This window comes from Mauremys mutica, chromosome 9, assembly GCF_020497125.1.
Source record: "Mauremys mutica isolate MM-2020 ecotype Southern chromosome 9, ASM2049712v1, whole genome shotgun sequence".
Classification (NCBI taxonomy): domain Eukaryota; kingdom Metazoa; phylum Chordata; order Testudines; family Geoemydidae; genus Mauremys; species Mauremys mutica.
The window spans coordinates 105,084,263-105,108,557 of NC_059080.1; the positions used below are offsets into that span (position 1 = coordinate 105,084,263).

Here is a 24,295-nt window from a genome sequence, read left to right on the forward strand (position 1 = left end):
CTAGACTGTGTTCACTGTTCGCAAACATGTATCTGTTCAAGGAAATCAGTTACTTTTCCCATCACACAGCTTCGGCTCTTTCCCGGACTGCCCCGGCATCCCCCTCGCAGAGGCTGGCGCAGATTAGGCGGCGAAAGAAAAAGACTAGGGACGAGATGTTCGCGGAACTGATGGCTTCCTCCAGAGCCGAGGCGGCAGAGCAGACACAGTGGAGGGAGACCCTATGTCAACACACATCGAACGGGAGGATAGGTGGCGGCAGGAAGACCAGCAGGTGACTCAAACGCTGCTTGGGCTAATGAGGGAGCAAACGGACACGCTCCGGCGCCTTGTTGATGTTCTGCAGGACTGCAGGCAGGAGGACAGAGCCCCCCTGCAGTGTATCTGCAACCGCCCTCCCCCGCCAAGAAGTCCTGCCCCCCCCTCACCCAAAAGTACAAGACGGAGGGGCGGTAGGGGCCGTGAGAACTGTCACTGCACCACTGCATAGCGCTAATGTACCACACACCTCTCACGCTATACACTTGTAGAAGTGCTTCCCTTACAGGCTCACCCAGTCCCAAATCCAAGTTTCATCCCCCCACTGTGTATTAGATTATTAAAAGCTGTTTGCTGTTATTCACTGTTTCGGTCACGTCTTTCGTGTCAGAGGATTTCTTTGTGTGTGGGGGGGGGAGGGGATTTATAATTGCACGATATAGCCTACATTACCAGGGTACAGACTTGGGGGCATGATCAACTGCAGGGCACACACACACTGCAGTCAGTAGGCACCAGGGTCACTCTGTGTGGTGTATGCTGCCCCGGGTCATTCTGTGATGTGTATGCTTGTCCAGGGTCCTAGCACCTGCCACCCCCTTAATGTTAAGGCACGCTGCCCTTACCATGCACTTCCACCGTAGCAACGAGCCTCTCCGCTGCCCTGAGCCCCAGCAAGAGCCCTCATCCACGGACAGATACTCACCCTTCCCCCACACCCCTCACCCCTTCCTATGCCCAAACCCGCAGCCCACTGCCGTCATCCAAACCCCTATCCAAAGAAGGCACCACTCGCCCCTTCCTGCAAACCCACCCCTTCCTGCAATCCCTCCCCTTGATGCACAACCACTTGCAACCGTCCCCCACCCCAGAGACCTATGTAGGAGCAGGAGGATGTCATTTCTTTATGGAACAAGCGGTCTGTACATCAGTGCACACCGTGCCCAGCACAGTATGCGTCCATGTTTCAACAACTGAACAGAAATGCAAAGTAAAACAAAGATTTATTAATAATGAGTGTAACAATTAATTGTATTTAAAACGTGCTTTGGAAGTGGGGGAAACTTGGAGAACGGGGTATGTAACCGCAGATTGAAATCGACACATACAGACACAGGCCCAGGGTCAGTTTCTATTGAAAGCAAGTGGAGAGTCAAAGGTTACCCTGCTCTCTGAGGAAACTAGCTTTCAAAGCCTCCCGGATACACAGCGCTTCCCGCTGGGATATTCTCTCGGCACGGGTGTCTGGCTGAGCATAAACTGCAGCCAGGCGATTTGCCTCAACCTCCCATCCGGACAAAAAGGTCTCGCCCTTGCTCTCACAGAGATTGTGGAGCACACAGCAAGCAGCAATAACTACGGGGATATTCTTTTCGCTGATGTCCGAGCGAGTCAGTAAGCTCCGCCATCTCCCCTTGAGACGTCCGAAAGCACACTCCACCACCATTCTGCACTTGCTCAGCCGGTAGTTGAAGAGTTCCTTCTCTCTGTCCAAGGCGCCTGTATAGGGCTTCATGAGCCAGGGCATTAGCGGGTAGGCTGGGTCCCCGTGGATCACTGTAGGCATCTGCACATCCCCAACCGTTACTTTGTGGTCCGGGAAGAAAGTTCCTGCCTGGAGGCGTCTAAACAGACCAGAGTTCCTGAACACATGCGCGTCATGAACCTTGCCCGCCCACCAACGAAGATGTTGGTAAAACGTCCCCTATGGTCCACCAGTGCTTGCAGCACCATAGAAAAGTAGCCCTTTCGGTTAATGTACTCGCTGGCCTGGTGGGCCGGTGCCAGGATAGGGATGTGAGTCCCATCTATAGCCCCACTGCAGTTTGGGAATCCCATCGCGGCGAAGCCATCTATGATGTCCTGGACGTTTCCGAGAGTCACTACCTTTGAGAGCAGTTGCTCAACGATTGCGTGGGCTACTTCAATCACAGCAACCCCCACAGTAGATTTGCCCACGCCAAAGTGGTTCGCTACTGACCGGTAGCTGTCTGGCGTTGCAAGTTTCCAGAGGGCTATGGCCACTCGCTTCTGCACACTCAGGGCTGCTCGCATCCGGGTGTCCTGGCGCTTCAGGGCAGGGGACAGCAAGTCACAGAGTTCAAGGAAAGTGCCCTTACGCATCCTGAAGTTTCGCAGCCACTGTGATTCATCCCAGACCTGCAGCACTATGCGGTCCCACCAGTCCGTGCTTGTTTCCCGGGCCCAGAATCGCCGTTCCACACCATGAACTTGACCCATTGCCACCATGATCTCCACGGCGCGGCGTACCCTGCTTTGTGAGAGGTCTGCGCCACTCTGTGAATTCCTGTCCTCACCGCGCTGCCGGAGCCTCCTCGCCCGATTTCTCAGCAGCTGACTGTGGAAGAGGTGGACGATAAGGTGCGAGGAGTTGACAACGGCCATAAGTGCAGCGATGATCGCAGCGGGCTCCATGCTCGCAGTGCTGTGGCGTCCGCGCTGTAACCGACCAGAGAAGGGCGCGAACAGATTTCCCGCCGGAGCTTTCAGGGAGGGAGGGCGTGATTGACGGTTCTATGATGACAGTTACCCAAAACCACCCTCGACACATTTTTCCCCCCAGCAGGCATTGGGGGCTCTACCCAGCATTCCAATGGGCAGCGGGGACTGCGGGAACTGTGGGATAGCTTCCCACAGTGCACCGCTTCCAAAGTCGATGCCAGCCCCGTTACTGTGGACTCAGAAATTCGAATTAGTGTATTTACTGTGGATCCACAAATTCGACTTCATAAGGTCGAATCCACAAATTCGACTTAAGTAGATTCAAAATAGTCTTGTAGTGTAGACAAGGCCTAAGAGTAGCTGCCTTAAAACAGGATTTATGACAAATAAAGAGAATTAAAATAAATGGTTTTCATAACATACCTCATTTGGATACTCAGCCTAAGCCCAGAGCGGTTTTTTCCCCCTAGCTTAGCTAGAGAAGAAAGAATGCTCTTACATGTCTAAAGAGCAACTCCCTTCTCTCACCTTTGCTGTTAAATGTATCAGTCTCATGCTCCTGTGTCCAGAGCAATAGCTGTTTCCCATTTCTTCACCCTAGATCCCTTATAAACCTCTCCCACCCCACCACAGCTCTAACCCTAAACACTTTTCTGAAGATAAATACACATACAGTAGGGTTGGCAAGCACTTGCTTTCCCACCTTCCAGGAGCTAATAGCTGCCTTTCAAATGCCTAACTATTGAACTCAAGCACAGCCCTTTACAAATAATTTTGTCTGGCTGTATCCTGCTTATCCAAACTTGTTTTCTTTTTAACCACCTAAGCAATTTTCCCTTGCCATGGAATGTAGATTAGTGGCAGACCCCAGACCTTCTGTCACACTTCATAGCTTCAGGTAATCATTTAGCAATCAACAAAATGATAAGCAACAAATACCATTGTGGCTGAGCTGTGCCATTTGTTCTAAGATAATGTACCACCATGAAGGTGTCTCAAGTCTAGAGATGGATTAAGGTCTCCTGGGATCCTGGGCCAGAGCAAGTGGGGGGAGGAGGGGGACTGGCACTAGAACTGTGGCCCCATCCCAGCCCTTCCACCTGTGGCCCTACCCATGGCCCCATCCCATTCCTCCCCTTCTTCTGTGGCCCCACCCCCATTCCACCCATGGCCCCACTCCATCAGCTTGTGGCCCCACCCCATTCCACCCCCTCTGCCTGAGGCCCTGCCCATGGCCCCAACCCATTCTGCTCCTGCCCCGCCACTCTCCTTTCCAGTGCACACCATCCCCTGCTTTGGCCCCAAAACCTGGGAAGCTCTGTCCCCCCAAGAGCTCCTCCAGCTCTGGGGCTGAGATGAAGGGAGATTTTTTTCCAGGAACCCCAAATTGGCTGGGGCCCCGGGCATAGGCCCTATTGGCCTGTGTGGTAATCTGCCACTGCTCAAGTCTTATGTGGGGAATCACAACATTTTTTATGAGGAAGCATTTCAAGAAGTGAATATGTTTAGCCTAAGAGTTATGGGAAAGACTTGAATACAGTGTAGAGGTATTTAAAAGGTTCATGCTACAACATTTGGGGGAAATTCAAGGTCATGATCTGATAGTAGTAAAGGCTGTACCTGGGATTTATATTATGGGGAACATTTTCTGTAAAGGCTAGGTCTACACTGGGGTGGTGGTGGGGTGTCGACCTAAGATACACAACTTCAGCTACGCGAATAGCGTAGCTGAAGTCGGCGTATCTTAGGTCGATTTACCTGGCTGTGAGGATGGCGGCGAGTCGACCGCTGCCACTTCCCCGTGCCGCGGTGGAGTTCCAGAGTCGACGGCAGAGCGATCGGGGATTGATTTTATCGCGTCTATACTAGATGCGATAAATCGATCCCCAATAGATCTGGCGGGTACTGTAGACATACCCTAAGAGAATCATGAGCATTTGGGATAGACAGACTTCAGAAGGAGTGACTGGAAAAAGTGGGGAAATTGAACAGAATAGCTATTAAATCTTTCTGAACCAAATATGATTTTGATCATATTACTAGCAGCCTACATTACCTACAAGTGTGTGGAGAAGCTGAGAGAGCTGTACAGACAGCCAAGAAAATCCTACAGCAGGAAGAGTCATTCCTTGCTCTTTTGAGTTATAGATCAATACCAATAGCAGCTACTGGATATGGTTATTGATAAAATGTATAGTCAATTGCTTGACCGCACTTTGTTTAATCATGAAATAGACTCAGGAAAAACAAAATAACCAATGTCAGACAAATTTATTGGTATGAGCTTATAATAAGAGAGCACTGGAAAAAGGCTCTATACAATACCAGTCTCCAGGAAACCATCTCATGTAGTGTTGTTACATTCACCTTATGAAAAGGTGTGCTCCCAAAGTTACACATTTCAGCTGATTGTATTTGTACGATAAGTTTACAAATTACATATTTCTTTACATGTCACTAAAATTCAACTAATCAATTTGTTCTAGTTCCTTAACATGTCCTGTTCCTGTCCTTATCTTTGTTTTGGATACTAGCACTCCAGGTACTGGCCCATGAAGATATTTTTTAGGTTTGTACCAAGGTAGAACAACCATTATGTCTTGTCCTCTTCCTTTGGGATATTCCAGTACTGGCCTGAGAGACTAACTCGCTACCTTTTGCTATGGTAAAATACCTCCTATGTCCTGATATTGACAGCTTTCCTATCTACTTACACCAAAACTTATTTCAGCTAATGCAAGGTGTTATGGGCGATTTAGCATGAGTGAATAGGGTTATTGTAAAGGTATAGGCCAATTTAGGCTATAGAACTGCTATAATATTTGTGCTTAATACATACATGCAGTGGTGTAGCCAGGTGGAGGGAACAAGGGGAGCGGGGAAAAAAAAAGGCACCACCCGCAGTGGCACTTTTACTGAGGGGGCGGAGCTCCGGGCCTTCAGCGGCAGGACCTTCACTCGCTCCGCAGGTCTTCAGCAGCATTTCAGCAATGAAGCTTCAGTGCTGCTGAAGATACCCGGAGCTAGTGAAGGGCCCACCGCCGAAGTACCACCGCTGACCCGGAGCACCGCTCTGTCAGTAAAAGCGCTGCAGCGGGTGGCACCTTTTTTTTTTCGCTCCCAGGTGAGTAAAATTAAAAAGGCGCCACTTGTGCTCGGTGGGGAAGCGGCCGCTGCCCCGCTCCCCCCTAGCTACACTACTGCATACATGGTCTTGATAACACATATTAATATGAGCTAGATAGATATAAATATTGATTGTTTTATATATAGAGGTAGATATATGCTAACCAGCATATATTGGTCAATGTAGACAAGCACAGCTCCTGGGGGTAAGACAGTTCAGAAGTACAAAAGAATTCTTTTCAAAAGAATCTATCTCCAAAGTGGACAGATATGAAGAAAGTAGCCATATTAGATGAAAAGGCAAAAAGAGCTTACGAACGCTTTTACAATGGATGACACTCAGTTAGAAAAAAGCAGTGTCTAGAACCTGGTGACTCCATTTGTATCAAATTGGATGAAGAAAAAGTTTGGCCACTTCCAGCTGCATGGGCAGCACGTATAAGAGGCTGGGAGGTTTGCCTCCCCAAAAAAGGCTGGCCATGCAGAGAGCAAGAAATCCCAGATGTAGCACAGGTCACCTCCCTTTGGAGGCGTGCCGTCCCGCTGCCTTTGGAGCACTGCCACCAGAAGCACCCTAGAAGTAGGAGAGGCACCGGTTTCTGGACTGTGTCCCCACCTGTGCTCCACCCCTGCTCCTCCCCAAGGCCCTGCTGCTGCTCAGCCTCTGCCCATGAAGCCCCTCTCCCACACCGCTTCTTGCCCCCTAAAGCCCCCTCCTTCGTTCTGCCTCTTCCCTCCACCGCTCTGCCTCTTCCCCCAAGACTCTCCCACCTGCCACTTGTTCCTCTCCACCCATTGCTCGTCCTTAAGGCAGGAAAAAGGTGGGAGGGCATAGCCTTCCCACTTTTAACAGTGATGGGCGGGGAAGGGATGCAGAGGAGTGAGCGGTGGGCAGGGGACTTTGTGGGGAGAGGTGGAGTGAGGGGGTGGGAAGAGGTGGAGCGAGGACAGGGCCTCGGGGGAAGAGGCAGGGTGGAAAGAGGTGACATGGGGGAAGGCCTTCGGGGAACAGGCCAAGCAGGGGCAGGGTCTTGGGACAGAGGGAGCTGCCGTCACTCACATAAGCCTCTCCAAATGAAAGAGTCACACACCACCTATGTCCAGCTGTCATAAAGAAAAAGAATTCAGCACCCAGGCCACATGTGATCGAGACCAACCTTGGAAAATTCAGTAGAACCCACCAACATCTACAGTTTGCTCTTCAGAAAATACAGTCAACAGAGCAAACTCTACTGATGGGATGCAGAGCAAGAAGATAATGACTCAAGACTTCCAAACCACCGACAACTAGATGACAAAGTTGTTATGTGTTGGGGTTGTGTAGTTAGAAAACCAGTATGATTCAGAGACATGTTACAGACTGAACTTCAAAGACAGCGTGATAGTGTAAATTTTGTAAATGATAAGAGAAGTTAAAGGAGGCGATGAAACGGATTGCTAAACTGTATTCTACTAGGTTTCAGAGTAGCCGCCGCCGTGTTAGTCTGTATCCGCAAAAAGAACAGGAGTACTTGTGGCACCTTAAAGACTAACAAATTTATTTGAGCATAAGATTTCTGGGCTACAGTTTATGCTTAAATAAATGTGTTAGTCTCTAAGGGCACATCCATACTACCCGCCGGGTCGGCGGGTAGCAATCGACTTCTCGGAGTTCGATATATCGCGTCTCATCTAGATGCGATATATCGAACTCCGAACGCGCTCCCGTCGACTCCGGAACTCCACCACCGCGAACGGCGGTGGCGGAGTCGACGGGGGAGCCGCGGACTTCGATCCCGCACCGTGAGGACGGGTAAGTAGTTCGAACTAAGGTAGTTCGACTTCAGCTACGCTATTCGTGTAGCTGAAGTTGCATACCTTAGTTCGACCCCGCCCCCCGAGTGTAGACCAGCCCTAAGGTGCGACAAGTACTCCTGTTCTTTTTGTATTCTACTATTCAACCAGTAGGTGGTGCTAGGTGTAACATTTTATTTAAGTGACCCTCAGTCATACTTGGCAGAACATTAAGGGATCTTATAGTGAACACATCTGGTGTGTATCCCTCTGAGGAGGAAGTTTTTGTCTTGCATAACTGATACAGCAGCCTGACCTGCTAATAGCAGCCCTGCAACCTACCATGTACAAGAAGCACATAAGTAGTGAAGTCAGTAAGGTCACCTTTATGAGTAATATATGCTAGATCAGATCCTAATCTTATGAAATATTTTGGTAGACAGTTTTTATGAAACATACTATACAAACTAAAGATGCATTGATTACATTGCACTGTATTGAGTTTGTATGTCATTGCATTGTATTGCATTGAATTTTATCTGTCATTTATTTTAAGGTGTCTGATGGAGGATTCTGGTGATGTGGCCTTTGTCAAGCACTCAACAGTTTTTGAGAACACTGATGGTATTTAGTTTTAAATACCTTTTTATTACAACTCATTATTTTTGTTGTCCTCTTTATTCTGAAGCATTCAGTGAGTCACTATGGCGAGTTTCCTTTTTCAGGTAACAATGCTGATTCCTGGGCTCTTCACCTTCAGTCCAGTGACTTCCAGTTACTGTGCCCAAATGCAGCCCGTGCTGAAATCACTCAGTTTGCTCATTGTCACTTGGCTCAGGTGCCTGCCCAGGTTGTCATGGTCCACCCAGACACCAACATTTTTGCTGTATATGGACTACTGGACAAAGCTCAGGTATAATTTACAATTAGTTCACCTGATGAAGTGACCATTCTCAGCTCATTATGAGCAGGGGTATCCAAACTTGGTCCAATCCAGGCTGCAATGGCAAATTTCCAAAAGCCTAAGGAATGCTCCTAATTTAAAAATATAAAATAAAATTCACACAACCATAATACTTGTTTATCCTGAAGGCTTCCTAAATTCATAATAGAAATGCAACAGCTACACGAGAAAAGAGCATGTATGATAAATTATTGTAATTATATAGAAGACTTTTGAAAACATAATGCCTTCCAGGACGTAGTAGCAGACTCTCCAAAAAAAAACAAAAAAACCCACCCTTCACACTATTCAGTTTATTATAGGTGGTGCAGATACTGACACGTAAACTTAAGGTTGCCCAACGCTTTCCATTATAAGACTCTGTTTTCAGTTGCTTATAACTTTATTAAACTTAAACAACTGGGACTAAAATTTTCCATGCTGGGTGTCTGCTTCAAGATGAATGTTTAGAGAAAGTTTCAGCTAAAATGGTTCAAGTGTTTCTGAGCACGAGATTAGAGGAAAATACATTGTTTTGCTCATGTTAATAAAACACCATGTTGTTGACTGCTAATGACTCCATGCTTTGGAGCAGGGACTTGAAATTTGGCAAGGGGGGGTTACCTTTTGGGATGTGCCTTTTGCAAGCCCCCTGGAAATTTGTCCAACTATGGCTGAGTTACAAGCTTATGAAAATCTCAGTGTGCATGTACTCTGTAGTGATATGTTAGTTTGGCAGCTAAATTCTCTGTCTCCACTGAGCATGTGCCAGCCCAGGAATGCAGTAGCTGAGCAGGGCTTTCCCTGATACTGGCTACCGAGGGCTGCTGTGATGCCCCACACAAGAACTAAGAATATGGAGACTGTCTTTCCTGGACTTTCCGTGCTCCCCCTGCTAGCACCCTGGAAACACAGAGGAGGAAGAGAAGGAGGAAGAAAGTTGATTTGAATTCATCATTTTTAACAATGGAGCCTTCTCCATTACTAAGATACTAGTAATGGTCCTATAACATCGTTAGGATTTCTTTTGTTCTAATATTCTTTAAAAACTCCTTGTTTTCGTTGTCACTGCCCACCATGGGTTTTTTCTGATGTTTTTAGCTTTCTTTAACAAATGTATATACTTCATAACTTCCAATTTTCTGTCTATATACCTTTTTCCCCATTTGTTTTATTTTATTTTATTTTATTTTATTTTTAATTGCTGCCTTCACTTTGACACTGAACCAAAGAGCAGAATTTGGCCCTTATGTATTACATTTTAAATAGATGGCTGGATGTGAAAGCCAACTATAGTGGGAGTTCCAAACAGAAAAAAGGTTCAAGTTATGCCATAACGATCACAGAAAATATCTTGCTAATTGGCTCCAATATTGGGAGTCTCAGCAGACTGGCCAAGCACTGAATGGGCTTGACACTGAAGAAGCTTTTCACCCTTAACTGGAATATTCTATTGGGCTCCTTTAACTAACACAAAAGGTTACTCCAAATTGATTTTAAAAACTTATGATAATATAAAGGGCAAATAATTTGAAGTTAGAATTGTTTGTCTGTGAGCTTCTGAGCAATGGGGATGGTTAGTTTCCACTGTGTTATGTATGCTGCTAAAGATGAATATAGCACAGGCTATATAATATGAACTCTGATACTAATGGAAACTCTGCATTGCTTTCAGGATTTCTTTGGAAATGACAGCAATGGAAATGGATTCAAAATGTTTGATTCCTCAGATTTCCTAGGAACAGATTTGATATTTAAAGATTCCACCATTAAGATTGTACCAGTAGGAGAGAAAACAACCTATACAGAATGGCTGGGGAGTGAATACATAGATTCTCTTGAAGGGATGCAATCACCACAGTGCTCTGGGGCAGGTGAGCCAGCATTTTTTGATGTATGTGAGACTGATTTTCCTCTATCTCGTCCTCTTTCATATAAATTGTAAGGTGCTGTCTGATCTTTATGGACTGGACAATTCCCAGGTTCCATGACATAGACACTGGGTTTCTGTGCTGTGGAGGAGGGACAGTTTTTGGACCTTGGGAGACAGAGCAGTGTTGGGACTCCTGGATAGTGAATCCAATCTGTCCATCTTGATGGAATGCTCCTACTTAGAATCATAGATTATTAGGGTTGGAAGGGACCTCAGGAGATCATCTAGTCCAACCCCCTGCTCAAAGCAGGACCAATCCCCAAATCCCTAAATGGCCCCCTCAAGGATTGAACTCACAACCCTGGGTTTAGCAGGCCAATGCTCAAACCACTGAGATATCCCTCCCCCACTTCCATTGGCTCTGTTCCGGCTTATCCCCTTCCTCACCTCGTGTGGTTCCCAACTTCTGTCTGAAGTCAGCAAGCAGCAGGGGATGAGTGTATGCTGGGAGCGCAGGCTGTGGACAGAGATAAAGTGTGGAATCCAGGGAGCTTCTTGCATCATGCAGATGCTGGTGGCTGGGAAGAGGTATCCAGCGAGGCTCTTCACCCACTGGAAGGAAGCAAGGGATCCCAGCATTCACTGGGGGCTGAGGAAAACTAGGGAGATTGCAAGGGTTATGTTTTACAGCTGGGAAGGAGAGTTCAGGAGCAGATGAGTCAAGTACATGTGTTCACTGAATTTGTTTATATTTGAATAACCAGCATATATTTGCACCTCAATGTCACTGTTACCTGCTTAGGAAAAGATGTCATTTTGCTCTGTGATATTTAAATTGGTGTGGGAATGATTTGGGTGATCATTTGGGAATGACCTGGCTCTAGAACCTTTCTGCATGTTGTGCTCAATGCCTCTGAGGAGCTAAAAACTGTATTTGGAGCTGATTAAATTGATTAACCTGCTCCTGTATAACTATTTCACAATCAGCTAGCAGTCAGATCAGCTTCTAACCCTTAATGCTCAATTTGTATTTTTATTCATAGCTGCAATATCCATGAACATCGTTGGGCTGCTGGCAGCTAGTGTCCTTCAGATTAGATTTTACCCGTGATCATTAGGCCGTTCCTTGGATTAACAGATATTCAGCATAATAAACTGAAATACTGGTAAACAATAATCTAAATAAACTGAAGTCAAACTTGTAAAATGAATGAGAGACGCATGTGGAGAGCAGCAGAATTATCCAGGCTATTCCCTGATGCTCTATATATCCATAAAGGTAATGGGAGATCTGGGAGGGTGGGAGAGGGATGCAGTTTACAGCCTCATCCTTGCCCCCTTCCCTTTGCTTCCCTGCCTCTCTTACCCTGTTTTACGGATGCTGTTCCTAGCCATGGCACTTCGATGCCAAAGGAAATAGGCTCCAAATACAATCCTGCTGTTGCATGTCCCAAAAATAGACTCTGAGGTGTCTGATACTCACAACTATGGATAATTTTTGGTCATTTTTTTTAAAAAGGTGCCCTCAGAACTTAATCCAAACTTTTTCAAGTTGTACAGCCAACATTTCCTGATTGAAGATATTAAAGGCCTATCCCAGTGGCCTGGTAGCACTCTCCCATTTGTCCACTCCCAGCATCTGTAAGTCAGAGGTGTAGGAACACAGGGTTGCATCCCTAACCATCATGGCAAATAGCCATTGATGGACCTATCCTCTATAAACTTATCTAATTCTTTTTTGAAGCCTGCCTTGGTCTTCCCCTAACATCCTCTGGCAACAAGTTACACAGATTAACTGTGTGTTGTGTGAAGAAGTGCTTCCTTTTGTTTGTTTTAAACCTGTTGCATATTCATTTCATTGAGAGACCCCCTGCTTCTTGTGGCCTGCATGTCTTTCTGTACAAGAAATCTGTAGTCTAAACAGACAACTGCAATATGTATGTGCATTTGTGTAACTAATATTTAGTTGCCAGGTCAGTGTGCCTGCTTCTTAAGGGATCCCCTATTTTAGCACTAATAAAGAATGTTTTTAAATACACATCAGAGGGGAGAATTCTCTAACAGTGCCTCCATCATTTTGCATTGATGGTGTTTGTAAGGGACATGAATATTGGTTTTAAATGTTTTGCTGTTTCCCCTTTGAGTATGGATAATCCTTTAAAGATCTCAGGGAACTTCTGAAGGTTCTGACTCCCTTTTCTAAGGCCATTCTCCCCCTGGCTTCCCCAAGTCACACCTAATACTATTGGTTTTGCTGCCTATGTCCTTCCAGATGTAAGCCTCATGTCTGAAGCCCTAGAGAGTGGGGACTTTACTATTGACACCAGCTGGTGAATAAGGAGAAGAGTGGCCCACAGATGCTTGAGAACACATAATAAATAGGCCAACCTCATTTGCATTTCGGTTATGTGACAAGTTGGGGCATTTTAGTTAAAATACAGTTAAGTTTTGTGTTTTGGGAAATAAAACACTATTATTCTCGTTGGAAAATGGAAGAACTGCAACAAATATGCCTGGGGCAAGGGGTCACCCTGACTAGACCATAGTTAGGCACTCATAGGGAAGGGAGCCTGGATAGACCTAACAGAAAAGATAGATTTCTGTCTTCCATGGGGACTTTCTCTCTGATGATGAGGACTCTGTTAAGGGTTCTATATACTACTGATCCTTTTCTGAAGGCTCAGCACAGAGGTAGTCTCAAAAGAGCAGATGGTTTCAAGGCAACAACCAGAGCTGAAACAGATGGTGGTGCTTGCTGAGGTATCTTGGACTGAAGCTGTAAAGAGCAGAGACTCTGGTGCAGGTCTTCATACCCAACAATGAAAGCTGAAATAACTTCAGCTGGATTGGGTGGTAGAGAGCCCTTAAGAACACTAGCCAGCTCTTCCCTTTGGGGCTAGAGAATGACCTGCCAGAATTCTTGGACTCCAGCAACCTTGGCCAACAAACTGTTGAGTTGGGAAGTTGGGGATGAGGGAAGTGACTAAAATGCTTTAGCCACTCACAATTGCAAGAGGTGGACTGAGGTTCGGACTATTATTAAAACACACAAAGGGGAGGGGAATCTTACTTAATAGATATTGTTAATTTATTAATTCCTGGCTTTCCCAAATTAATTCTGTTGTCTCCCGTACCCCTAATAAAGTTCTCATTGTTTTAAATCATTAGACTCAGTGCTTATTAGTGGGAAGTATTGACCATCAAGGTCACCCAGGGTGATATATATATAGTTTCCCATGTTTTTTGGGTGGTGAGGGCTTATGCATGTGTAAGTATTCAGAAAGAACTCCTAGAAAATTGAACCTGGTCCTTCTTACTGCAGCCAGCATGTGGGCAGTAAGGTTACCCTTTTTTACTCTATGAAGTAATACTTCATGTTAATACTTTCCTTCAAAGGTAAATTGTCTTTGTAAATTTAGTGCTCCAGATACACAGGCCAAGACAGTGACATCATCCTTATACTCACAGATCAGGTACAATACAGGAAGAGTACAATATAGGAAGAGGCACAATGTGCCTTGCTCAAGTTCTCATGGGATCACCTCTAAGTGTGGGAGATTAGTTGGGTCTCAACGACCAACTTAATCGTTGGCCTCTCTGTTGTAACTTTTCTTTTCGTTTCTTTTTCACGTTGGGAGGCACTCAGATACTATGGGGATGGATGCCAAATAATCAGCTAGGTAGCTAGAATTGTTATATACCAATTATGTGGGGGTTGGGGGATGAGGACATTAGGCCACTAAAAACTGGACTCTTCACATAGGCCACCAAATAACTGTCCACTTGTAACACCTTATAGTTACTACTGGCCCCGGGCTTGATTTGAATTATCTAATGGTGAAATGCCATCACCAATCCCTTGAGCCTCAGCTCATTATATCAGCTGTGCATTGAACACTCAGACAGGTAGGAGCTGAAAATCATGTATGTGTAACTGGAAATGTAACTTTGCCTACACTTTCCATAAAGTCTCTCATTGATCTATGGCCTTAGAGTTATAGGATATTAATGATCTTCAAATAGGTATTATATATGCTATTTGGTAGTGTTAGAATTGTATTAATTAATTAGAATAAATTCAGATTAATAAAATTAATTTATTTTTAAACTGTAACCTACTCACAATGAACACACTACACTCTTGCATGAGTAGCTCCACTCCAATACAAGGAATGAATGTGTTGCATTTGGTTATCAGCATAAATTATAGTCCAGGGACATTCTCAACCTCAGGAACGAAAAAAGTCAAACTTTCATCAAAAAAGTTAATTTTTGCCTTGAATTTTTCATTAAAACAAGATGCAGTTTTTGCAAGCAGGAACCTTACATTTTGCTGAGGAAAACTGAGGCCGTTTTGGGTTGTTTTTAATTTTGTCAGAATTTTGGTGTGATGGTGATAAAATTATACCAGACACACTGTTATGCCTTTACCCTTCTATCACACCTACTACTCCAGGATCTCAAAGGATTTATAATCATGGAGCCAGATTCTGGCCTCCACACCAGCTCCCATATGCCAGTCTGGCATTTTATAGAGGATGTAAAGGGGTTGCAATGGGCTTGGGGAGAAGTTCCTCGGTATAGGATCAGCATAGAGTCTATGAGACTGACCTTGTACCTTCCCCCCTACCCCTGAGACCATAGCATAGGTGCTGTACTGAGGGGAAGGCAGCAGTTACAAATAAAATAATATAAAATAAAGTAAAACAAATTGGGTGGGTGATGGCGTGGTCTCAGCACTCGGCCTCTAGCATATGCTGGAAGTAATTTCATTCTCCATAGCAGCCCAGGAGCTGGATGGCAGAAAGGTGACATAAAGTCTCAGGAGATGCAGTACAGAATCTGGACCTGATTTTTTACAGGTGCTTAATCTGAAATGCACAAGAATAGTTGACCCATCTCAAGAGCATTCTTTCAGACTCTCTGCAGACTTTAGGCAGCCATCACTGCACTGGTTACTGATGTGTATCATATTTTTAGTTATCTTCATAACCATAAGGACTAGAGATTTTTTTAAAACAAAAATGTAGATTCTGGAGCACCCTAACCCTAAGTTTAGAAGAGTTGTTGTTATACTGAACACCCCACGAACAATTCAAGCCCTGCTCCCTGTATTTATGAATTTTATACCATACTAAATTGCAGATGAAGAGTAATCACTTATCTAAGCAGAGCCTTTATTTTGAAAAGCTAATTGGTTAAACATAAAAGCACATGATTAGGGAGAGACTGTCTAGAACAGTGGTCCTCAACCTGTGGTCCACAGACCCCCATGACTTAGACTATGTCTAAGGGGGTTGCAAAAGACTCTGACTGAAAACTGACTGACCAGAAGTCAACTATATATACAGACAACAAAGTTCCAAAAAGATCAGTGCTTCCATTCAAAATTTCCAAAGGAGTCCACACCTCCATTTGAATTTTTTTAGGGGTCCACAAATGAAAGAAGGTTGAGAACCACTGGTCTAGAACAGTGGCTCTCAACCTTCCCAGACTACTGTACCCACTTTCAGGAGTCTGATTTGTTTTGCATACCACCAAGTTTCACCTCACTTAAAAACGACTTGCTTACAAAATCAGACATAAAAATACAAAAGTATTACAGCCACTCTATTACTGAAAAAAAATGCTTACTGTCCTCATTTTTTCATCATATAGTTATAAAATAAATCAATTGGAATAGCAGTATAAACAATTGCAGGGCCGCCCGGGGGGGAGGGTGGCAAGTGGGGCAATTTGCCGTGGGCCCCGCAGGGGTCCCCACGAGAATGTCAGAGGCTCCCCGCCCTGGCCCCACCTCCGCCTTCCCCCATCCCCTGGCGCCTCAGCGCACCACATCCAGGAGCGGCCCTGGACAGCGCTGCAGCAGCGTGGCTCCAGTGGGACCTGAGCGCCTCCTGCTCAGAGCCACGTGGTAAGGGGGCGGGGCTGCAAGCTCCAATGGGCCGAGTGGCAGGAGCTCGGGTCCTTCCAGAGCCACACCGCTGCAGTGCTGTCCAGGGCCGCTCCTGGACGTGGCTCGCTGAGGCTCCGGGAGAGGCGGGAGGTGGGGGTAAGCAGCATAGTAAGGGGCCAGGCTGGGGGGGGGTTGGATAAGGGGCAGGGAGTCCTGGGGACAGTCAGGAGACAGGGAGCTGTGGGGGGTTGGATGGGGCAGAGGTTCTGGGGTGGTGGTCAGGGGACGGGGAGTTGGATCGTAGGTGTTCTGGGGGTCTGTCAGGACTAGGCGGGGGGTGGTGGTGATGGATAGGGGTCGTGGCAGTCAGGGCACAGGGAGCGGGGAGGTTGGTGGGGGGGTGGGGTCCCGGGGTGGTGGTGGGGGTGTGTCTTGGGGCGGCAGTCAGAGGACAAGGAGCAGGATGGGTTGGAGATTCTGCGGGGGGGCAGTCGGGGGGCAGGAAGTGGGTGGGAGGTCAGATAGAGGGCAGGGCCAGGCTGTTTGGGGAGGCACAGCCTTCCCTACCTGGCCCTTCATACAATTTTGGAACCTCGCTGTGACCCCCCCAGGCCAAAAAGTTTGCCCATACCTGCCCTAAAGTCGCAGAAAAAAAGTGGCTTTGCGTTTTAATTTAATCGCATGATCTGCTCTATATAGAAAGCACGCCTTTGCTCGCAGCATGCGTCCCCACTACTGCGGCTCTGCATTACCATTGGTCCTTCCCTCCCCTCCAACTACTATTCTAGAAAATTCTTTGACCTATATAAGCGGCTGCGTCAGGCATGCCCAGCACAGTGTCTACAGTGTTTGTAATCTTTGTCGTATGTACTCTACTGAAATAGCATAACAAGCCTGTGGCTTTACGTTTTAATTCAATCGTATGATATCCCTTTTTAATTTTAAAATATGGGTCGGTTCATTAAGATAAGAAAAGGAGCAGACAAGCTGTTCATGTGAGAGAGCCTTTTTTAAACTAGCACATGTAAAAAACAAACTAAGAAGTACAGTGCCTCGACTCACTCATGATTTTGTACATTGAAGAAAAATCGGCTTCGTCAGTTAATTACAATGAAGTGATTGAGGAATTTAAGTCCATAACACCTGGTGAGCAATGTCTCATTCTCTAGGACAGGAAGATGAAGAAACCTTAATCTGTTTTGGTCAATTTGGGTTAGCTCATTATTGTCTGTTACAGCTCCATTTTGTTTCTTAAAGCTGTCCCCTTACTCCATTTTGTTCTTGTTTTCCTCCTGTGGCCGCCCCTCCCTGGCTGTTAAGTTGTTTACCAGGGCCTCTGCCCTTCTCAAAGGGAGGGCCCCTTAAGTTGTTTAACAAGAGCCATTGCCCTTCTCAAAGGGATGGCCACTTATGCTAAGTGGGACCACTGCCCTGTTCAAAGGGTTAGTCCTGTTATCACCTTGTTAAAACCTGGGCTTGGTGTAGGGTGGGCACTATCCAGAGCTGCAAGACCTATTGTGTTTTTAAGATCCTGGGCATGAGTCATAGACCTCATGTGCTTTTGAGTCACCTATTGCACAGGACTTTGCCCAGGCATGTACCTGCAGTTTTTCCCTGCCTGCTCTCCTCCCTGTGAGAAAGGGAACCAATCAGAGTTACTGGCGGGAAGCTGCCAGGGTTTGCCTTTAAAAACAGACATTTTTTGAACAGACTTCAGAAAGGTTCTTGCATTGCTGCCTGGTCTGATCAACCAGGGGTTCTGGGGGTCCTTTCTCCGCTCTCGTTTTATTTTTGAGCATACCCCCGTTTTTGACCCCCCCCCCCCCGAAGAACAAATTGCTGCCTGAGAGATCTCCTGATTATCAAGACTGTACCGAGCCTTCTGATGTTCTTGCTGCTGCTGCCTTGGGGGATGGTAAGAATCCCTCTGTGAAACTTTCTATACTTTTATTTTATTATTTTAGCTGCTGGCTCTGTCTCCCCAGCACACAGACTCAAGCTAAACCTTGGTCTGTGTCTTAAAACCTCTCTTAAACTCCCTCTGTCTTGGCTGCTGGCTTTCTTTCCCCAACAGACAGACCCAAGCTAACTCCTTGGTCTGTATCTGTAATCTGTTTCTAGTTCTGCAGTGCCTTTGCTGCTAGAAATAAGCCTGCTTGCAGTCACACACCCCTCTTTGGAGCTGTGTCCTGGACACACACCATTCAGCCCTCTGGAACTACCCTTAGCATAAGGTGCACCCATTAAGTTAAGTTTAGCATTATACTTTGTAAGTTAGGCTTAGAGAATTGTTGCATTGTGTTTTAATTTGTGTAGTCTTGGTTAAGTTAGATCATAGATAAGATTTTGCTGTGTTCTGTATAATTGTAATTGTCTGTCTTCCCACTGCAAACACCCCCCCCCCAGCTTCTCTGTGGCTTTCTACCTTGTTACACTCTCTCTGCTGCTTAAGCTTGCAGCCTGTTTGTTCTGTCTCACTAAGTTTAAATCTCTAGCATAAAACCCCATTGGTTACTTTCTTCCTCTCTGATACCCCTCACATTCTACATTTACACCACTGTGACACATTTTTACCTAAAATTGTTTGTTATTTAACACATTTTATCCATAACTGTTAGTTGGTTATATGCTGCTGTGACACACCTTTTTACATAGAAATCACTAGCTACTTGTTACATTTATACCTCAGTGTTAACTGATTACCCACTGTATTGTATCCTACTGTGTTGTACCCCACTATTGAAACCCCCTTACTGTTCACCAAAAAGAAACCCCTTCCCAATTGTCTACCTTAACAACCCCATACCCCTCACTATTGAATTTTCCCTGTTTTTGTATTTTCTTAATAAAGTTTATTTTGCACCCCACCCGTGTGGTAATTGCTCCCCAAGATCTCATATACCTGCAGGCAGGGACAATTATCTGGTTAACGATAAAGATCATGAAAATTGACTGTATCTTTGTATATGCCTGGTTATCAGTACAGCAAAAATTTGGTATTTTGTGTCTCATTTTTAAAGTAAAGTTTAGGTGTTAATTTTAAAAAAATTGTTTAGTTAAGTTTTAGTTTCTTTAGTTTGTTTGCTGAATAAAAATAATGTCCTTTATGATTGAGTATTCAAAAAATGTTCACCTTTAAAAAAAAAAAAAAAAAAAATTCCCTGGGTGCATACCCTAATGAAATGTGCTGCACACGCCTATGTGGGCAATGCTTCTTGATGTTGCCAAAGCATAATGAAGTGATATAAAGTAAAATTTAGAGCATACATTTTGCAAGATATTCTCCCTCCTGTGCACGATGGTCATGACAGGTACTTCAATGTCTATTTTAATTTCTGTCGCAGTTCAAATTGTTCCACAACACACGAGGTACATAAGGAATTTTTCAATTAACTACCTGTGACAGTTTGGATCACAGAACCCCCCTGGGAGTTCCCACCTGATGTGCCCAGACTACTTCTACCCCTGCTTTCCCTGCCAGCTCAGGACTCCAGCACCCTGTCTTGCTGAGCCAGACACTCCCGTCTGTTCCAACAAAGACCCAGGGTCTGAATTACTTGCCCCAAAGCTGCAGGTTTACCTGAAAGCAGCTAACAGAAGTGTTCCTGTTTTTAACACTCAGATGCCCAACTCCCAATGGGGTCTAAACCCAAATAAATCAATTTTACCCTGTATAAAGCTTATACAGGGTAAACTCATAAATTATTCGGCCTCTATACCACTGATAGAGAGATATGCACAGTTGTTTGCTCTCCCAGGTATTAGTACATACTATGAGTTAATAAGTAAAAAGTGATTTTATTAAATATAGAAAGTAGGATTTAAGTGGTTCCAAGTAGTAACAGACAGAACAAAGTAAGTCACCAAACCAAATAAAATAAAATGTGCAAATCTATGTCTAAGCAAACTGAATACAGATAAGATCCTCACCAGTTCCAGAATGCTCCCTTTTACAGACTAATCTCCTTTTCGCCTGGGTGCAGCAATCACGCACACCCTTTGCACACAGTCCTTTGTTCCAGTTTCTTTCAAATATCCTGGGGGGGAGGGAGGCTCTCTCTTTAGCCAGCTGAAGACGACCATGGAGGGGTCTCCCAGGGGTTTAAACAGACTTTTCCTTGTGGGTGGAGCCCCCCTCCTCACTCCTATGCACAGCCCAGCTCCAACATGGAGTTTAGGAGTTACCTGGGCAAGTCACATGTCCATGCATGATTCTCAGTTTTTACAGGTAGCAGCCATTGTTTACATGCTACCTTAAACATCCTCAAGTAGACTTCTTATGTGGATTGGAGCATTCCAAGAGTCATTGTCCTTTAAGTGTCTCTTGATTGAGTACTTAATGTCAACATTCCTTTCTCCAGGAACTGACCAAATGCTCTACTACGATTATTTAGAAATCAAGCCAGTACACAGCCAATATTTATACCTTCGAATACAAAAATGATACATGCATGCAGCTAAGATTAATAGATTCAGTAGATCATAACCTTTATATAGATATGTTACATAGCATATGTAGCATAGATAGATTCAGTAGATCATATTCCAGTTATGTCATATTCCCATAAAGCATTGTGGGCTACAGCATCACGCTACCTAACAAAATGAAAGATACCAAGGAAATTAATTTGTTTGTGGGTATCATCACATAGTCAATGATCGTAGAGGTTAGAAAAATGAAACTTACATATATTTCAGGATTTGAGAGGCGAAAGCAGAAGAAAGCTAGACAGACGCAAGAAGAAAAGGGAAAAATAACTCTTCACAAATTTCTTCAGGCACAGTCCAAGTCAAGTCAGTTGACTGACTTGAGCGATGCTAACATTCAAGGTTCTTCAGCGGTGGGAAGTGAAAGTGGTGTTGTAGAGAAAAAGAAAAGGCGGTGTGTGAGGAATCCAAAATATTACCACATTCAGAAAACAATGTTATAGTTGTTGCAGAGGAAGAGAAGGAAATCCAGCCTCTTTGGATAGCCTCTTTGGATAGACACAGCAGTAACACTGTTATAACTGAGAAACTGGTACAGTCGACTAGTCCTGCTGCTGTAGATGGGAATGACGAAGAAGAGTTGTGCAGTAATGACCCAGCCTTTTGGAAGTACCTAGATATAAAGAAAAGATCTTATTGTATTGAAGGGTCCACCACATAAGCCCGAAAACTTTCCTTGTGATTCTTTTGGCAGGAAATTGCCAATAACAGTTTTTTCTAAACATGTGAGTAATGGCAAATGTATTGAAAGAGACTGGATGGTGTGGAGTAAAGATGCTGCAGCAATATTTTTCTTCCCCTGCATTCTCTACAGAAGTGAAACTCAAACTAACCAATTACATCATTTAAAATTTGTCGAAGGTGGAATTGCCGATAATTGGAAAAAGATTTACGAGAAACTCAAGAGTCATGAAGAAAATGTTTTACATTTGAGCAATTACATTAAATGGAAGGAATTATTTCAGACACTCAGTGATAAAAGAGGCATTGATGCAGCATTACAGGATAGTATTAAACAGGAGGAGGAAAAATGGCATAAAATATTAACTGCCATTGTTGACATAATTCTTTTCCTAGCAAAGACTAATCTGCCATTTCGTGGTAGCCATTCTACTGTTAATTATGATGACTGTGGGCTTTTCTTGTCAACACTGAAGCTTGTGGGCAGGTACAATACTAAGGTGAAACAACATCTAGAGATGGTAGCTCAATGCAGAGAGTGTGGTCGAAGAATGCAGGCTTACTTCCTGTCATGGCGTAGTCAGAATGAGTTCTTGAAACTGTGTGGGGAGAAAGTTTTAAACTCTATTCTTAAAGAGGTAAGAAAAGCCTGATATTTCAGCATTGTTGTTGATGGTACACCTGATGTTTCACACACAGAGCAGTTAGTTTTTATTCTCAGATATGTGATGCAAAAAAACGGAAATTGGGATTTGCATGAAAGATTTGTTAAACTAGTAGATTTTGAAAAGAAGACTGGTGCAGATATAGCAGAACAGATAAAGAGGTTTTTAAAAGAATGTGACTTAGAACTATCTTGGTGCAGAGAGCAGGGATATGACAATGCCTCTAACATGTCAGGAAAATTTCAGGGAGTAAAGACAAGAATTTTGGAAGAAAATGCCCAAGCCTATTTTTCTCCATGCAGCGCTCACACACTGAACCTCTGTGGCACCCACGCTATGGAAACCAGTGTAGAGGTAAAAACATATTTTGGAAATGTTCAGAAACTCTATAAAGTATTTGCTCTTAGCCCTGCGAGATGGAAAATTTTGCAGCCCACTGCGAATATATCTCATCACTCTGTATCTAAAACTAGGTGGAGCACAAGGGTTGATGCTATTCGCCCCCTGAGCAAAAATCACACAGGAGTGCTGGAGAGTTTAATTAAAATTGAAGAGGAGCTTCATTTACCTCCCAAAATCCAGGCAGATGTTGACTGTTTGATGAAGTGGCTTAAGTCATTTGAATTTGTACTTCTTATACTACAATATGGTTTAAAGTGCTTCAGTGTATTGATGATAAGAACAAGGTCCTACAAAGTGCCAAATTAACAATGGAAGAGGGAGCTAAACATGTGAGCAACTTAGTGAAGGAAATTCAAACAGTGAAAGATTCTTGGCCAATTTTTTTTGAAGAAGCCAAACAAGTCGCTTTAAGCCTCGGCATTGACTCCAAAATGAAAAGTGACTCAAGGATCCGGAAGAACAAGCGATTCTTTGATGACACAGGATGCAGACTATACATTTGACTCTCCTGATATTCAGTTCAAAGTACAGCTGTTCTTCCCGACAATGGATTTGCTTCTATCAGAGCTAGGAGGTCTTGGCAAAAGAATGGCTGAAGTCTCAAATTTATTTTTACCCATTTTGTGTCCGCCAGATAAAGTGGATGAATCTTCTATAGAAAATTTTGTTGACACTTTGGCCACAGCATATCCAAAAGACATGCAGAGAGAAGATCTTAAAGAGGAACTTAGAATCTTTTACAAAATAAAAGAAGATTCCAACTTAAGAGTTGATGGACATATAACCTCTGCACTTACACTTCTTAATGCTCTCTTCAAAAAAGGGTTGGAAAATGTTTCCACAGATTTGTATTTGTTTACACCTACTAACAGTGTTGCCAGTGTCGGTAGCATCAGGAGAGCATGCATTTAGTAAGCTAACATTGATTAAAATTGTTTGCATTCAGCCACCGGGGAAGAAAGGCTGAACCATTTGCTCACTTTGAGCATAGAATATGAAATGGCCAAAGACATAAATTTTGATGACATTATTAATGAGTTCACCAAAATGAAAGCGAGGAAAAAATGTGCAGCTGTATAATTAATGTTCAGAACAATTTGTAAAAAACAATTTCATAAGAGGCATTATGTAATTGCAAATGTATACATCCCATTAAAGCATTTAATGTTTTTAAATATTGTATTTTGTGTGTTTTCAAATTATTAAAAAATAATTTTTGAATGTATTTCACTGGTTATTTTTTACATTTCCAAATACATGTTACTGTAGTATTGCAAAAAAAAATTATGGAAGGGACCCCCGAAATTGCTTTGCCCCAGGTCCTGAGTCATTGTATGAAATGTTAGTTTATACTGACTTTGTTAATGCTTTTTATGTAGCCCATTATAAAACTAGGCAACTATCTAGATGAGTTGATGTACCACCGTGTACCCCCAGGGGTATGCATACCACTAGTCTAGAATGTACATTGCACCCGTGCAGCATGTATGTGTCCTTGTCAGAAATGATTAATAGGCATTTCAAAGCTTAATTCACAGGATTTTCTTTCCCATTAATGTGTACAAATCCAGAACTGCTTACTTCTCAGAGGTGCTATAAACAGTAGGACATACATACTCAGTTCTCCAAAGACACAAGGTGACATATGAGATCTCATGAAGGGTCAAGCAGTCTCTTTCACAGATCATCTGCAAATGGATAACATCCTGTATCAAGACTGCATATGA

The 24,295-nt window shown here is 44.2% G+C and overlaps 2 protein-coding genes across 10 annotated transcripts in view; both read left to right on the plus strand.

The window, feature by feature from the left end:
• The window catches only part of LOC123377292 (melanotransferrin-like), an 80,859-nt gene extending 67,262 nt beyond the window's left edge, over nucleotides 1-13,597 (plus strand). Inside the window, exons 14-17 of one of the 2 annotated variants that reach the window (XM_045030022.1) lie at nucleotides 8,177-8,244; nucleotides 8,346-8,533; nucleotides 10,239-10,437; nucleotides 11,480-13,597. In XM_045030022.1, the coding sequence (XP_044885957.1) occupies nucleotides 8,177-8,244; nucleotides 8,346-8,533; nucleotides 10,239-10,437; nucleotides 11,480-11,547 (523 nt within the window). In that variant the 3' untranslated portion in view covers nucleotides 11,548-13,597. Of the gene's footprint in view, nucleotides 1-8,176; nucleotides 8,245-8,345; nucleotides 8,534-10,238; nucleotides 10,438-11,479 lie in introns of those variants that run through there. The other variant, XM_045030023.1, reaches the window with a different exon arrangement.
• Nucleotides 1-24,295, plus strand: part of DLG1 (discs large MAGUK scaffold protein 1) — a 740,792-nt gene that overhangs the window by 464,476 nt on the left and 252,021 nt on the right. The gene's annotated exons all lie outside the window — the stretch shown is intronic.